Source organism: Trachurus japonicus, chromosome 13 (assembly GCF_045865225.1).
Source record: "Trachurus japonicus isolate A0001 chromosome 13, Traja_1.0".
In the NCBI taxonomy this organism is placed as follows: domain Eukaryota; kingdom Metazoa; phylum Chordata; class Actinopteri; order Carangiformes; family Carangidae; genus Trachurus; species Trachurus japonicus.
Genome location: NC_140919.1, coordinates 10,007,649 through 10,025,365, shown reverse-complemented (window position 1 = coordinate 10,025,365; position 17,717 = coordinate 10,007,649). Strand labels below are relative to the sequence as shown.

The 17,717-nt window shown below is 38.7% G+C and overlaps 1 protein-coding gene and 1 long non-coding RNA gene across 2 annotated transcripts in view; one reads left to right on the top strand and one right to left on the bottom strand.

Annotated features, from left to right (window-relative positions):
* pou2af2a (POU class 2 homeobox associating factor 2a) overlaps positions 1-8,747 on the top strand; it is a 96,856-nt gene extending 88,109 nt beyond the window's left edge. Inside the window, exons 5-7 of the mRNA XM_085794392.1 lie at positions 1,777-1,816; positions 3,133-3,443; positions 8,185-8,747. Of these exons, the coding sequence (XP_085650518.1) occupies positions 1,810-1,816; positions 3,133-3,443; positions 8,185-8,682 (816 nt within the window). The 5' untranslated portion in view covers positions 1,777-1,809 and the 3' untranslated portion in view covers positions 8,683-8,747. The remainder of the gene's footprint in view (positions 1-1,776; positions 1,817-3,132; positions 3,444-8,184) is intronic.
* Positions 8,748-16,374: 7,627 nt separating this feature from the next.
* LOC146975447 (uncharacterized) lies at positions 16,375-17,081 on the bottom strand. The gene is made up of 2 exons (XR_015037355.1): positions 16,968-17,081; positions 16,375-16,773 (listed from the first exon to the last, which is right to left on the bottom strand). It is a non-coding gene; the product is annotated as an uncharacterized LOC146975447 (long non-coding RNA).
* Positions 17,082-17,717: the final 636 nt, after the last annotated feature.

The window sequence follows — 17,717 nt, the reverse complement described above, 5'->3', positions numbered from 1 at the left end:
ATACATTTATGGTCAAATAAAATGGTATTAATTAGCAATAATGTGCTCTTCCTGCCTGTTAATCATCTCCCAGCCTTTTCCATATGAACTCTGTGACCTCGTGTAGGTGAGAAGAGTCACAAATTATTGTGTTAAAGGTAGAAAAATTGACTTTTCCTCGACTTTTATGTAACAACATTATTACAAAGTAGGAAGTATGCGTCCATTTAACTCTTTATACTTTAATTGTATTGTATTTAATTGTATTAATGGGGTTGTTATCCTTGTTTGTTGTTGTATAATTAAATTAATTAATTACTGAATCATTCGAGACTATATATATATATATATAAGTGGCCAAAACAGGAGCAGTGATTTGATGATGAGTGAAGTGATTCTTGCATTTTTATGTTTATGGCAATAATAATAACTATAGGCCACTGCTGGGAATTTGAATTAAGCAAATCAGGAAAAAACAGTTATTTATTTGTGAATGGACGGCGCCCCCCCCCCCTCCTCCAGCCTGAAGGACGCCGCGGGGACAGACGGGCCGATCGTAGCCCGCGGAGAGATTTGAATGTATAATATCATATGTAATTTAGGTATATGAAAATAGGAAGGAAACACTTGGAAATTTACTTATCTAGAGTTTGTGTCATTCCCTGCGTTGTAGCCACATGTTCTGTAGCCACATGTTCACGTTGTATTAACACAGGAAGTGTCGTCCTCAGGGAATCCCAGTGATCCCAAGTCATTCATTTTTCATTTTTCATTTATATAACTCAGCCTAAAGAATTAATCCACATTATTATTTAGTAATATAAATAATAATTTGATAAGTGGTGAAAAATAAACTTAATCAGTGCTTTTTATGATCAAGAGTGTCTACATTTATTTTGAAAAAACGTTTTTTCATAATCTTGGTTTTATCATTTTAGTAGCAGGTTTATTCATTTTTTTTTATGATTCAAACTAATTTTCATTTGAAATAAGTAGAAAAATGCGTGCTTGTAATAAGAAAGAAAAACTTGCTCCACTATCAGATTTTTCTACTTATTTCAAGTGAAAATATGCTTGAAATAAGTAAAAAGTGTCTAAAAACAAGCTACTTTTTATGCACAACTATGTATGTATATGTATATTTTAAGTATAATGAGAAGTTTTGACTAGAAATGACATTTTCACTAGAAATAAGACAAATATTCTTGGTAAGATTTTGATTTTTTGCAGTGTACTAATTCAATTTCAATCTATTTATTTATTTAGGGAAGAAAGAAGGGACAATCTGGTTTATTTATGGGCATTTGAATGTGAAAATGACAGACTGTAGCCCAAAGGTTCATTTCTGTTGTCCCTCAGCAGGTTGATGTTATGAAGACGAAGAGATTTTCATAACAACAACAAGACAGCAGAATAGAATAAATAGACAATAGATGATATAAAATCTACCAGTAGTCTAATTCTAGTCTACACTATATAGAAAGTAATTGAATAATAAAGTGAGGAGGAGGAGGAGCAGCGGTACAGTTATTGCACAATTTATCCATTAAACATAAACATAAAGATACATTTACACATTAAAACAACACAGTTTAGATCTTCTCTGGTGAAGTACTTATATTAAAATAGTTCCAGCTCTGAGTCAATTAACAGAAGTTACATTATTGTACCTGGATTGTCTTAGGAGAAAAACAGAACAATAAATCTGGTGCTCCAGTCTGTAATTAGAGCTGACATGAAGATGATTAAAGCTCTTCTTCCACATCATTAACATGTCGTCTGTTTTCTGCTGCACAGGGAGGCTCCACCACTCCGCCTTCCTTTGTCCAGATGCCAGGTGAGGAACCACACACACACACACACACAGAGACATACACACACACACACACACGTCTGTCATTATCACTGTAGTTGACGCTCTGCAGTTTGACCTCGGGGGCTGTAAACACTGTGAGACGGTCGTCCTCCTCCTCCATCATCATCATCATCATCATTGATTGATTGATTTTTTTTAATTTTGTACAAAAGAAAAGAAAAAATGCAATTAAAGAAAGATGTACACACACACATCTATACTCATACCTTTACACATATCTGAAAAGGAAAGACATTTTAATTGTGAATTACGTGATAATGTCAAGAAATAGCAAAGAAATAACTAAATATTGCGTCATAATGTCTAGAAACAGCTAGATTTTCATGTTTCATATCGTGTTTCATAGTTTTTCATGACTTTTTTGGGAAAGGCCAGAATTTTCCTCCACCAAGCTCTTGATATTGACCGATATTTCTGGACTATTTCTATGCAATCAATCATTATTTCATGATTATATTTCTCCACATTGCTATGAAATTGTCAGTCATTTTTAATCCAGGCTATTTCTTGACATTATGATACAATTCATTGTTATTTCTTAACATTATCACATAATTAACAGGCTGTAAATTAAAGGACTACCCTTTTTTTCTTACATTTACACTGTACATGTGCACAGAGGAGCAGGAAGAAGTGTATACTTATTTAATCCTGCCCCATTCACTAATAAATTATTGTTTGTTATACCAATACCAAAACTACATATATGATTATATATATATACAAATACACAAAATGATCATCTATGCACAATTGTACTCTGTTTATACCATAATCTATAGTAATGACATCATTTACAGGCCGTTAATTACATGATAATGTCACGAAATGGCAATTAATTGCGTCATAATGTCTAGAAATAGCCTAGATTAGAAATAACTGACAATTTCATAGTAATGTTGAGAAATATCGGCAAGAAATAACGATTGATTGCGTAGAAATAACCCAGAAATATCGGTCACTTGCAAGAAGACTTCGTTGAGAAAAATTCTGGCCTTTCCCAAAATATTCATGAAAAGCATGTTAATGTTTTACCTCTATGAAAAACATGACATTACTATGAAACTGACCGTTATTTATTGGCTATTTATTGACATTATCACGTAATTAACGGCCTGTAAATTAAAGGGTTACCACTACATCTAATATAATATTATATAGAAATACCATTTACACTCACATCATTCATTATATATACACACAATCTAATCAATTCAGTACTGATTGATATACAGATGTATAACCTATAACCTATAACTTCTTGTCGTCGTGTGCAGGCTCTCACATGTTGCCTAGCTACTACGGGATGAGACGTCCCTTCATCTCCGACTCAGACTTCTGTCCGTCCACCAAGCAGTTCTCTCCGTCGGACGTGTACTCGTCCACGCTGGGGGGTAAACCTCTGGGCTGCGAGCCGTCCTCCATGACCGGGTACTCCTCGCTCATCGACAGCTACTACCCAGAAGCCTTCGGGGATTACCGCGGCGCCGCCACCTTCTCCAGCTCCGGCGGCTCCTTCCTGCCGTCGTCGGCGGCGCTCTCCTCGCTGCTGCCGCCGTTCAGCGGAGAGTCCTCGCACCTCTTCCTGGTAGGAGTTTATCACAGCTAGACGTCTTCTTACAGCCACATACAGCGTCTTCCAGAAGTATTCACACCCCGTTCTGTCACGTTACAACCACAGATTTAAAGGGATAGTTCAACATTTTGGCAAATTGGCCCATTGCCATAATCCCTATAGTCATAGCAGTAGGTTCGTTACCTTTAATTGTCGGTGCAAGCTATTTTTAGAACGGCGGAGCAGAGCCGTGAGCCGTGAGGGAAATACAGAGACTGTTTGATGAAAAACTGTCCCTGAAGGCAACGCGCATCAGCGGTTTTGCATGTATTTCCCTCTAAAACAACTCTGTGTGGTAACGTTGTGTTATTATCTCATAGCGTGGTGAATGTGCAGCTCACAACTTGTCCACCAGAGCGTTGTGGAGTTGTTGGATTGTGTGTTTGATGAGTTTGATGAGGGAAACCAAGAAATCCCATGAGCCTCCGTAGCGTAGCTCTGAGCAGCTCGCGGCTCTGCTCCGCCACTCTAAAAATAGCTTGCACCGACAATTAGGGCTGCCACAAACGATTATTTTGATAGTCGACTAGTCACCGACTATTTTTTTCGATTAGTCGACTAATCGGATCATACGTAAATTGAATGTAAAACATACAGCTTATTGCACCAGCATGCAGCTGCTCTTATATACCATCATTAGCTTTCAGCTTGAAGAGTTTAAGGTATATGCTAACTAAAAATAAAGACAATTAAGATGATAGTTCATTAAACTTTTAATGAAATATGCAGCTTTAACTGAAGCATAAAGTGCAAACAGCTGAGTAAAATAAGGATAAGGCACTGGCCTAAACAAGACCAAAATAAATACTTAAAGGTTTTTTAGGTTTTTCTTTCCTTCATTTGTCTCTGGCATTAAACACAGCTACATTTAAATAAAACGAGGTGGACACCTGAAACTAAGGAATTATTCACAATAATAAAGTTTTGGTAGGCCTATCAATCAAATATAACTTGTGCTCAGTGTAAATAATAGTCGTTCTGTTAAAAAAAAAAATCAAATAGTTTATAAGACAATCGTCTTGTCTGAAAAAATGTAAATGTGCCTTTTTACTGTCGCAGAGGGAGAAACATAGAAAGACTCCACCAGAAAGTTCTGTGTGAAACTGTCAAATGAAAACAAGTGAAACTGAGGTGCAGCTCAAACTCTGCAAGGTGCGGACTGTGATGAGAAGCTACCGGAAAATATTGACGTAGTTTTACGCCAGGAGAGAAGACTTCCTCGTTAAGATGAGCGCTCATTACGTGACCAGGACGCTGTGACCAGACGCGGTAACGTTCCAATATAAGTCCGCGATTTTATTTTTAAATGAGGAACGGCTGTTTTTCAGTCCGTGATTTAAAACGATGGAGCGGCGGTACCGCTGCTAGTATCGCTTCTCATTTAAAATGACAGAGAGAGTGAGAGGGAGGGAGAGAGAGAGGAGCGGCGGCGGCGGCTGCGGGCGGTGCCGCTTGATGAGGGACAAGACAGGTAGAGAGAGAAAAGAGAGAGAACACCTATGTGTACTCACCTTGAGTGAGTGAATGAGTGAGTGCACGTGTATGTGTGGTGGGCGGCTGTGGCGGCGGGTGCGTGTGTGGAAGGTGCCGCAGCAGTTTTGAGAGAAAAACAAAGTTTAAAAAAAACCAAACAACGACGCATCGACTATTAAATTAGTTGTCGACGATTTTAATAGTCGACGTAGTCGTGACTAGTCGACTAATCGTGGCAGCCCTACCGACAATTAAAGGTAACGAACCTACTGCTATGACTATAGGGATTATGGCAATGGGCCAATTTGCCAAAATGTTGAACTATCCCTTTAAGTACTGACTCAGGGAGCTGAACACATATACACTACAACCCACTTTTCAGATTTGTATTTGTTAAAAATCTTGAACACCATGTTTCATTTTCCTTCCACTTCACAATTATGCGCTACATTGTGTTGGTCGATCACAAAACTGTGGTTGTAACGTGACAAAATGTGGTATGAATACTTTTGCAAGGCGCTGTGTGTTATATTTTTTACTGGTGCAGCAAGTGGAGGAGTGTGTGTGTCGAGTGGAAAGGCAGCTTCCTTCAGAGGATTAGACTGAAATTCACTCAATGACCAAGGTTCAGCTTTTCTTTCTTTTATTTTGAAAGTTGTCCAGGCCAATAACAGGTGAAAAACCTTAAAATACAAACTCAAATAGAAGTTTAAGAAAATTGTAACCCAAGAAACCATAATCAATCAACATAACCCAAAATTAGTTGCTTAATTTTTTAATTATTAGAAATTAATCTTGAAAATAAGTAGAAAATACCCCCAAAATAAATAAATGTGTGCTGAGACAGAGCCCTGCTGGAAACTGGAGGAACTGCATCTTACTGGAGTTCATTTGGATTAAATTAGAAACAACATAGAGACGTTAATTTGGATTTAAATTTCAGTTTCAGTTTAGTTTATTTGAAAAGGGACAATGCACTTAATAAACATTGTAGAAAAAACACATGTAAATGCACCCAAATTAGCTTAAAAAGCTAGTTTCCATCGACTGTCTCTCTGCCAGATTGTACAAGGCAACCTTTAAAAAGAACAACAATGGAATAAAATATTAATTTGGATTTAAAAAGGCTTTAAAAAGTCAGATTATCCAGAAATGTGTGTGTGAGCAGAGCAGCAGACGATGTATCTGAGGTAGATTTGACCTCAGACGAACCTCAACCGCCGCTCCTCTGCAGCTCAACGAGGAAACACATCGACAACAACAGAGGGACTTCTATTCTGAAAACCCCGTCTCCCATCACTCCCATTGATAAGGGATCTATGGAGCAGCCAGGAGCAGGAAGAGACGGAGAGAGAGAGGGAGAAACCTGTTTTAATCTGTTGTAATGTGAACCTGGCCTGTGTTTCTAACGCACTGCATGCTGGGAAAGGCTTCACAACGCACAGCGGAGGTCAGATAGTTGACTTTTCACATGCAAATCTGCTGCAGCTCAGCTCCACCGTCGACCGTCGACCACACTGGAACCACTGTGACCGGCTGCTGCTGCTGCTGCTGCTGCTGCTGCTGCTGCTGCTGCTGCTGCTGCTGCTGCTGCTGCTGCTGCATGTTTATACACATAGAGTCTGTATTTATTTAGTTAGTTATTTATTACACAGAGACGAGCCAGTGTTTGAATCATTAGACGTCACCTGTTGGTTTTAAATGTTTAGTTACAACATTAACAACAGAGAGAGAGACACAGAGTTTGTGTGTGAGAAGTGAAAGTAAGATGTGATGGAAACAGGAAGCAGACTGGGATGTAGAGGAGGAGGAGATGAACACTTTTGAGATTAAAAAATACAAACTCTAAATGAGGATAATAATACAGGTGAAAGATTAAGTGCAGTATAAAAGTGCAAAAACAGTGAGAACACGATGCGTTCACTGTCTGACACGTGAAGTTTCAGACTTTAACAAACTGAATTTAAAGCTGTGACAAGCTGAGAGGTCGGATGGAGATTCAGAATCAAAATCAGAAAATACTTTATTGTCCCTGAAGGAAACTGACGTTGAACACGACGAAGACGAAGAATAAAAACCAAAGAAAATACAAAGACAGGTCTAAAAATCTTCTGAAAACAATAAAGCTGAGACTAAAAACCTTCAACACAAATCTAAAACTTCAAACTACGTTCACAAAACCTCAGACTTTTCCATCAAAGTCGAACTATCACCTCACAGCCAGTTCAGATGTGTTCAGATCAAACACACAGTAACAACATATTCACCACAGAGCGTTCGTTAGACACTACATACAATAATTTAGGACGAAGCATCCAGGGCATGTCGTCATGTAAAATATAGAAAATGTTGATTGTAAATGCATTTAGCAAAAACAATATCGTAATCAGTGATATCTATAATTAGCAGTTAGTGTATCACAGTGATGATTAGTGACTGAGAACGTGTTTTAAGGTTTTGCAAAAAAAGAGCAGATGAGTTTTGCAAATTGTGTCGAATTATCTGACCAGCGTTTAAAGGGATAGTTCAACATTTTGGCAAATTAGCCCATTGCCATAATCCCTATAGTTTTAGCAGTAGGTTCGTTACCTTTAATTGTCGGTGCAAGCTATTTTTAGAACGGCGGAGCAGAGCGGTGAGCTGCTCAGAGCTACGCTACGGAGGCTCATGGGATTTCTTGGTTTCCCTCATCAAACTCATCAAATACACAATCCAACAACTCCACAACGCTCTGGTGGACAAGTTGTGAGCTGCACATTCACCACGCTATGAGATAATAACACAACGTTACCAGACAGAGTTGTTTTAGAGGGAAATGCAGAGACTGATGATGAAAAACTGTCCCTGAAGGCAACGCGCATCAGCGGTTTTGCATGTATTTCCCTCTAAAACAACTCTGTCTGGTAACGTTGTGTTATTATCTCATAGCGTGGTGAATGTGCAGGTCACAACTTGTCCACCAGAGCGTTGTGGAGTTGTTGGATTGTGTATTTGATGAGTTGGATGAGGGAAACCAAGAAATCCCATGAGCCTCCGTAGCGTAGCTCTGAGCAGCTCGCGGCTCTGCTCCGCCGTTCTAAAAACAGCTTGCACCGACAATTAAAGGTAACAAACCTACTGCTATGACTATAGGGATTATGGCAATGGGCCAATTTGCCAAAATGTTGAACTATCCCTTTAAGGTTTTGCCATGAATGAGAGTTTGAGTTTCATTGTGTCTCTGTCTCTGTCTCGTCCTCAGAGAGACTCGTGGGACTCGTCGGTCCCTGAGCCGGTGTCCCAGGTGGAGTCTCTGTGTGGGGACGGTCTGGCCCCCTCCATGCCGAGCCCCGAGCCCCCGGGCAGCCCCTCCCAGTCCCAGTCCCAGTCCCAGTCCCAGTACCGCTCCTCCTCCTCCTCCTCCTCCTCCTCCGCCGGCGGCCGCGGCGGCTCCTCGTCGCTGGGGGGGGGGCAGCCCTACACGCTGCACCCGCTGGAGGACGCCCACTACCACGCGCTGACCGCCACCGCCGCCTCCTACCCCGTCCTGCCCCCGCCCCACGCCTCCTCCTCCTCCTCCTCCTCCTTCTCCTGCCCGCCCGCCTACATGACCCCCGCCACCGCCGACCTGGTGTCCAAGATGGTGACGGACGACGGCGGCGACGCCCACGGCAACCTGTCGGAGGCGCCGGCGGTCTCCTGGGTGAAGGACGACGGCGTGAACTCGTGGTCGCCCTACGAGCTGAGGAGAGCCTACTGACCCACAGACTCTGACACAGGAAGCTCCTGTTGTTTCTAACAAACACTAAAACTACCACAAAAACATCTTTTTGTATAATTTATATGAGAAAGAAATGGTGAAAACAAGACACACAGACCAAAACTGGAAGGAAACGACAACATGTGGTAACCTTTTCATTTACAGGCCGCTAATGACGTGATATTGTCAAGACATAACTAACTTAGATTAGAAATAATGGTCAATTTCATAGTATTTTGAGAAATATAGCCAAGAAATAACAATTAATTGCGTCATAACAATAGCTTAGATTAGAAATAACGGTCAGTTTCATAGTATTTTCAATTTCAAAAACTTTATTATCCACAGAGTGGAAATTCCTCTTTGGTTTCACCATAGACATGTCTCACAAAACAGAACACAATGACACAGTAAAAAACATTTCAAGGATAAAAGAAAAAAAGAAATATATAAAATAGCCTACGGCAGTAACTGTACTTCACACATCACGCATTCAAGTAAGCCCACATACTTGAATGTGTGATGTGTGAGGTACAGTTACTGAGAAATATAGCCAAGAAATAACGATTGAGATTAGAAATAACGGTCAATTTCATAGTATTTTGAGAAATATAGCCAAGAAATAACGATTGATTGCATCATAGTAATAGCCTAGATTGGAAATAACGGTCAATTTCATAGTATTTTGAGAAATAAAGCCAAGAAATAACAATTAATTGCGTCATAACAGTAGCTTAGATTAGAAATAATGGTCAATTTCATAGTATTTTGAGAAATAAAGCCAAGAAATAACGATTGATTGCGTCATAATAATAGCTTAGATTAGAAATAACTGTCAATTTCATAGTATTTTGAGAAATAAAGCCAAGAAATAATGATTGATTGCGTCATAATAATATCTTAAAATTGGAAATAGCGGTCAGTTTCACAGTATTTTGAGAAATAAAGCCAAGAAATAACGATTGATTGCGTAGAAATAGTCCAGAAATACCGGTCACTTGCAACGACTTGGTGGAGAAAAAAGCATGAAAATCCTGTGTAATGTTTTGCCTTTATGAAAAACACGACATTACTATGAAACTGACCGTTAATTCGAGACTATTTCTTGACATTACCCCTTTAACAACCCCACCAAGAAGAAACCAGTGAAAAATGTATTTCTTTGCATTTCTTTTACCCTTGGGTGAACCATAAGCACAATCAATGACCCTGTGGTTTCTAAAACATTGATCTCTACCAAACGGTTGAGATCGTCAGGTTCACTGTGGACTTTTGGGGGAATTTTGGGGGGATTTGTTGACCTATACATTTTTGGAATCTGCAGACCTTGGGGATTCCAAAAACCAATGTTGCCACTTACACAGACACCTGTATGGCGGCCATTTTGGAATTTCAAAGTGGGCACCATAAAATACAGAATTTCAGTTATCTTGGCCTCTAAACAACCGAGAAACTCAATCAAATGTGCCAGACCTATGTTTCCTTAGTCAATGAATCCAATGGTGACTTCAGAATTGTGCTCATAATCAAGCTGTGGCGCCCCCAAGGGGTGGGAAATGAAATTGTGGCGCCCCCAAGAAGATGTCTAAGATCCCTAAGATGTCACTTAATGGTTTAAGAACAGAACTTCAGACAAATACCAGGGACAGTAGATTCATTCACATAAAATGCTAATTTATGAAGAAATAAACAACAACCACGAAAAATATTTCTTCGAACAAGGAAATTTAGCATTTCTAATTGTCACATCTGTACTGTGTCTGTGTTAAAGTGCAACAGCACAGAATTCCCACATTCAATACAGTTATTATATGTAACAGTGCAAAACAATTCATTTTTGCATTCAAATAGGAAAAGAAATTCCTGCAAAACAATAGAAAAATCTTTAATTTCTCGTTTTAATATCTGAACACGCCTTGTCTGTGTTGTTTTTTGGGACACAACAGTCACATTCCTGGTAGATTTTATAGCAAAAGAGTCCATTTTACTAACATTAGTTTATTTTACCATCAAGCGACAAATCAACCGTTTGGACTCTAAAACACATACAGTATATGTCAGAAAACTATCTGTACCAAATTTTTACTGAAAACAGTCAACATGTCGCAGATGGTTTTTGTGTTTCGGACTTCCTGGTTGTAGGGGGTGAAGGGAAGAATACTATTTAAAAACATAGCGCCCTCTAGTGGATTTCTGTAGCACAGCGAGTGGTAGAGATGGCTGAACCAGGTTGAACCAGGTTAGGAACTCCTCTCATTGAGATATAGAGACTCAAAATGAGCTCAACCAGATGGTCGAGCAGGCAGTTACGCAATTAGTTGTTATTTCTCTGTATTATCACGTAATTAATTGTTATTTCTTGGCTATTTCTTGACATTATCACGTAATTAACGGCCTGTACGTTTTAAATTAAAGCGTTACCCAACGGCAACACTTTTAGCGACGATTTAGTGAAGTTCATAAAACAACAGCAGAGTTTAAATGTACAATATTTAAATACATCATGTTTGTGTTGAGGTGGAATATTTAAGTAGAATCTCAGGTTAGTGTGAGGACGATATTTATTATTTACTGCCCCCAACCCCCACATGGAGGCATTTAGCCCCTAAAGTTTCATCTACTAGTCTGCAACCAGTACCGTAAATTTGCTGTTTTTCTTTTTTTTGTTATATATTTGGTAACACAAAAAATAAGTACACACTACTAAGCATTAGTTAAGCATTAGATACTGAATTCATCATTTATAACACATGAATACTCATTAGTATTTAGTTTATAAACACAGTTAAAATGTTTTACTCATCATTGATCAGCACTAACTGTGTTTATAAACTACATACTAATGAGTATTCATGTGTTATAAATGAAGAATTCAGTATTTATTAATGCTTATTGCCTAATAGTGTGTACTTATTATAAAGTGTTACCTTATATTTTAATTTTTATTTATTGGAAGCAGCAACAACACAACAGCTTTCACCATCTTTTTTATCCGTCCCCGCCCAGAGCAGAGTGATTCTCGTTGTGCATCCAATAGTAACATCTAAACAACACAGAATACATGCAACAAATACATAAATAAGTCAATAAATCAGTCATTATATTAGAATAAAAATGTTAAAGACATCAGAATCAGGCAGAGATGTCAGAGAGACGCAGCCAGACGTAGCCAGTAGCGGCTCTTACACTCGCCTGCTGTGAGATGGAGGTCGAGGGGTTTTTTTCCAGTTGAGGAGTAAAATTCGGATCATGAATGAAAAGGAAACGTGAAAAATTGTTTTGTAAGTCGATTTTCGGTCTGTGAGCCACTAAATGTTCTTCTTATGTTCCTAAAATTATAAGTTAGAGGCCACTGAGCTCCAAACCAATACAAGACCATCACTGTATCCAGTCCCATAATCACGTGTCTTGATATTTACATTATTCCTCCTCAGCTAAAAAGAAAAGAAAAGATGGTTTGATCTACAATCTAAACCATATTTAATGTAAATAAAGTTTGGATTGAACAGAAGAACACAATCTGCTGAAGTCTCCTCCCACTGTTGTCTGTTACCATGGTTACACAAGCAGATACTCTGAATTATCTGTAATTTATTGAATTACGTCACAGAAACCAGAGTTAAGTCTGGAGCCCTGAGTCTCAGCTTCAACACACGGATCAATACTCATCCCTGTAGTTTATCAATCAGTTATTGATCAGTCTGAGAGTTGAAGTTTAAAGGTGAAAGATGAAGATGATTCAAATTCTTCGTCTCTGTTTTATAAACTGTGAGTCATTTCTTCTGATCAATACTCATCAATACATATCTATCAGTTCATTATGGGTGTTTATCCTGGTCTGACTCACTCTGTCTTTACTCTGGGTTCATATATGTTTAAAATCAACATGAGATGCTCTTATTGTTGCTGTTTTTACTGTGTAATAAACATGAAATTAAATGTTATAATGATAAAAACACTCACTCATGTATTGATTAATTAGATATTATTGAAACTATATTATTGAATATTGATTAACACCAGCTCTACGTGCAGCACAGACATTAATTAATTAATAATAATAATAATTAACACATTTACATGTTTACAGCTCTGAGTGTCTTCCACTATTTACTGTTAATAAATATTGAAATAAAAACACGTGTAGAGACATTATTGATTATTGATAAACAAACGACTGACGACGACATGATCAGAATGAGTGAAGCTTTATTGTTGAAACAGACACTACAGGTGAATAGGGTAAAAATTTAAACCAACACATATCACAATGAAACTTCCCTGGTTTATCTCTCACATTAAGACAAATATTTTTTGTATTACAAGTTTTGTCAAATCTTATGTTTAAATATGTAAATGAGGCAATATCTGATGAAATATGCGCTAATTTGCATACATTTCCAGAACAGAAATCTGAACAATGGATGAAGCCACTTTCAAAATTCCTGTTTTATTTTGGATATCTCTTTTTATCACTCTGTAAATGAGAAAATACTGTCACCAGCCCTAAAAAAAATAAAATTTCTCCATGTTTTTAGGAATAAAATGTTGTATAAATCAGGCTGTGAATGATATATCAACAATCAACTCTGTAAAAACCTTCAGAATATAGACAGAGATCAAACTGGAAGGTTTGGTTTCTGTAAGTGCTGCTGAAGTGGAGATTTCTAGCTCATTTTGAGAAAACAGCCTTTAAAGACTTGTACTGTAAAACTCCATAGATTGTTAATGTAAATTGTACTTTTATGATTGGTTGTGGACATGGAGTCTAACTTCTAGTGAATTTAGTAGAAATCTACCAACAAAAGAGACTAAATTAAGTGAAATAAAAACCTTTATGTGGATTTTCTACCATTTCTTTTGACTTTTCTGAGAGAGAATACATGTTAAGGAAGAAAAAATAGCCCCAAATCTCTAAATTGATCAGTGTTTTTGCCTGTTAGCGTCAGTCTGGCCTTTACTGTGTGTGTGTGTGTGTGTGTGTGTGTGTGTGTGTGTGTGTGTGTGTGTGTGTGTGTGTGTGTGTGTGTGTGTGTGTGTGTGTGTGTCATAAACACTGTCCTGAATTGAACGCAGCAGGAGGGGAGGGGTCGATATCGATCAGCAGGAGGGGAGGGAGCGCACGTGCCGCTGTCTGACCGCGAGGTGGCGCCACTGCTGCACGAGACAGGAGAGAGAGAGGGAGACAGACAGAGAGAGAGGAGGAGGAGGAGGAACTTAGAGAGGAGAAGAGGAGAAAAGTTTTAACGTTTGACATGAAACAAATCTGCAGCTGGTGGCGATCTATTGATAATCGATCAGTTCTGTAACTGAAACTGGAGATCAATCAGATCAGATCAATAGGAAACAACAACAGCTGAGATTTAAAGTAAAAGCTGCGGATCAACAGACCTGAGGCGACTGACCGGGGATCAGGACAAAGTGACATTAGTTTATAAAATATTATTGATCACTTGATCAGAAAAGTCCCGATAAAAACCAATAAACTATAAAATCTATAAAGATCGATATGAAACCACCTGGCTGGTCCAGATGTTTGCAGCTGCTTTGATGCAAAACATAAAAAAGTGAATGAAACTGTTTGTAAATTGGTGTAAATTCTAATAAATCGATTATGTGTAATGTTTCTGAAAACACCGGGCTCGTGCAGCAGCGGATGTGATGACGGTGAATCCGCTGCTGCACGAGCCGGTAGGCTACGTGTTTTCAGAAGATTAGAATTTGAAATAATCGATTTATTAGAAGTTACCAAATTACAAACAGTTTCAATCACTTTTTTTTTCTTTTTTCTTTGTTAATGTTTTGTATCAAAGCAGCTGCAAACATCTGGAGCAGCCAGGTGTCTGCAGCTGCAGCTTCTTTACACTGGTTCTGTATATAGTAGCCTATAGCCTACTGTATGTAGCAGCCTATACTGTATACTGTATATAAGATGAGATCAATAAACACGTTTGAATGGAAATCAGATGTGAAACAGTTCGGATTGATCAGATTTGGATCAATAATTAGTTTCTTCAAAAAAATAAAAACGTTAATAAACTGGTTATTGATCTGAATCCTCATTATATCTGCGTTATAGTTAGTCATTTAGTTAGTTAGTTCGTTAGTTTAGTTTATCTCGGACATGTTAAAAGAATGAAACATAATACAGTACTAATGGACAGACATACGGTAACAAATAAATACTTTACAAAGACAACACATGAGCAAAAATAAAATAATTGAAAATAAAGATAATTAGATTGTTTCTGTCTGTTTTTTCAAATCCGAAAAGGAGTGGGAAGAAGTCAAACTTATTTACTCCCTGTACCGCTTCATTCATAAATGATCTATCAAGCTTCCTTCTCATTATAATCTATAGGGCTACAATAAGTTAATTTATGAGTTTATTCTAATATATTAGGCTATCACTAATCTGTATCTCTCTAATATATATAAGTATATGTAGATTTATTCTAATATATTAGGCTATCGCTAATCTTTATAGTCATAGTCTACATATAAACACATAGACAAAGACAAACTGAAGGCAACACCAACAGAGCAACAAATAAACTAAGTGTGTCTCTTTGTGTATTAAGTGTGTGAGATGTTTGTTTGTGTGTGTGTGTGTGTTGGGGTGGTGGGGGGTACAGTAGACCCGTGCCCCCTCCCTCCCTAACACAGCAAAGGACAGACGTAACAAATAAATACCGAAAATCCGAAAAGGAGTGAGAAGAAGTAAAACTTATTTACTCCCTGTACCGCTTCATTCATAAATTATCTATCAAGCTTCCTTGTCATTATCATCTATAGGGCCACAATAAGTTAATTTATGAGTTCATCTAGCTGGATTTATTAATATATTCTCACTAATCTTTATCTCTCTGATATATAAGTATATACATATACAGTATAGGTTTATTCTAACATATTTCACTAATCTTTATCTCTCTATAGTCAAATAGCCTACATATATACAAACACATGTAGCTACATTCATACATACATTCATTCTTGTCATTATAATCTATAGGGCTACAATAAGTTAATTCATGAGTTTATCTAGCTGGGTTTATTCTAATATATTAGGCTATCACTAATCTGTATCTCTCTAATATATATAAGTATATGTAGATTTATTCTAACATAGTATCACTAGTCTTTATCTCTCTGATAGTCTACATATAAACACATAGACAAAGACAAACTGAAGGCAACACCAACAGAGCAACAAATAAACTAAGTGTGTCTCTTTGTGTATTAAGTGTGTGAGATGTTTGTGTGTGTGTGTTGGGGTGGTGGGGGGTACAGTAGCCCCCCCCTTCACCCCCTCCTCGCGCCCCTCCAGGTGAGCTGCTGCAGCCACAGGCCCCTCCACTGCTGCTGCAGACCAAGATGGCTGCTGCTGCCCTTTGCCACGCCCACTTCTCCCTCAATTTTATGTTTTTCTCACCAAAAAACCTTAAAAATATGATCCAAAGTGTGCGCGTGACGCGGGGGACACCCCTGGGGACGCGTGTCCGAGCGCACGAGCCCGGAAAAGTGGGTGAAAAGCCGCAGTGCACGAGGCTCCCAGGAGCTGCAGTGCTTAATGAGGGGGGTGTGAAGCCCTGATATTGGAAATGGAGGATAAAATTAATAAAAGTATGGTTTCTTTTTGGTCAAAGTGTGAAATAAGAGTATATTACATTAAAGTGGGGCCTGTCTGACGTCACTGCGGACTCATTTTTAATGAAAAATCGATAAAACTCGGCTGCCTCTGAATATTCAAATTGAAAGTAACGCGCAATCAAATCATTGTCAAATCATTGAGTTCTAGGGGTTTTAAATAGTAGGCATGGAGGGAGAAAATCTCAAACTAATATGTTCACAGCTATATTACAATATTATTGTATGCTCTGACTCTGCCGGGAGACTTTTGTGTTGAGAATTTTTTAGATTTTTGCACAAATTTCGTTCTTGGGCCATTTTTACTGAGGTGGAAAAAGCAGCTTGTGGAGCCCCCTCCGGTCCTGAGCCCTGAGCCTCTCCTCATCCCTGGCATCATGTCTGGTGAGTTTTCAACTCGTGGTTTTGCCTTCGTGGAAGTGAATTTTGCAGCTTTTTCATCTGTTTGGATAAAAAAAATATAGAAAAGAAGAAGGGAGAGAAAGAGGGAGAAGTTTTAGAGACAACATGAGGCAGCAGCTCAGAGGGAGAGAAGGGAGTTATCTGTGTTTTAACACTGTGGATGTGGATTTATAGACAGTTTGAGGTGTTTCTGTGGTGAAGTTTAGATGTTGGTAAAGTTTTAGTTTCTCCACCTGCCGCCTCCTCCTCCTCCTCCACCTCCTGCTGCTGCTGCTGCTCCTGGATCAGCTCCTCCGCTGCTCCTCTGGCTCCTCAGCCCGTGATATGTTTGATTTCTCTGATCAGTGCTGTAAAACACAGGTCGGGACACGTGTGTGGTTATACAGACAGTTCTTCTTTAAAAACATTATTATTTAATTAAAGCTTATTCAGGCTCGATTTCTCGCCGGCTTCTGGCGTGTTTCTTTTTTTTTTTTTTGCGTAACACGGAGCGTGGCCGTGTAAGTGAGTGGGATGTGTCTACCCTCTCTCTTTTTTTTTTACTCCACTATTATTTGCCACATTTAAGACAAATCATCAAGAAGCGGTTTGAAGCTGTATGAATATTTATCAGATGAGGTTTCACACTCGAGGCTTTTTCGTCTCTTATCAAATCGCCTTTTTCCGCGGCAGCTTCGTCACTTTCCATTCCGCCTGTGGCTCTGAGCTGCAGCGGCTTCTCCTATAGGAGACCGAGCCGATTATAATATCCCATAATAATAATGATAATAAGGATTCAGAGTGTCAGATCTAACAGGAGGGGGGGAGCGGCGGGGTTTCATTAAACTTTAATCAAAGAGTTTTGGTTTGAGTCGTGAAAACAACGCGAGGTGAAAGTTTTAAACCAACTGAAGCGGCGAACATGGCGCTCACATGCGTAATAAACAGCCTGTTTTCATGGACACACACCCCGACACACACTCACACACATGTTGGACCCAAAC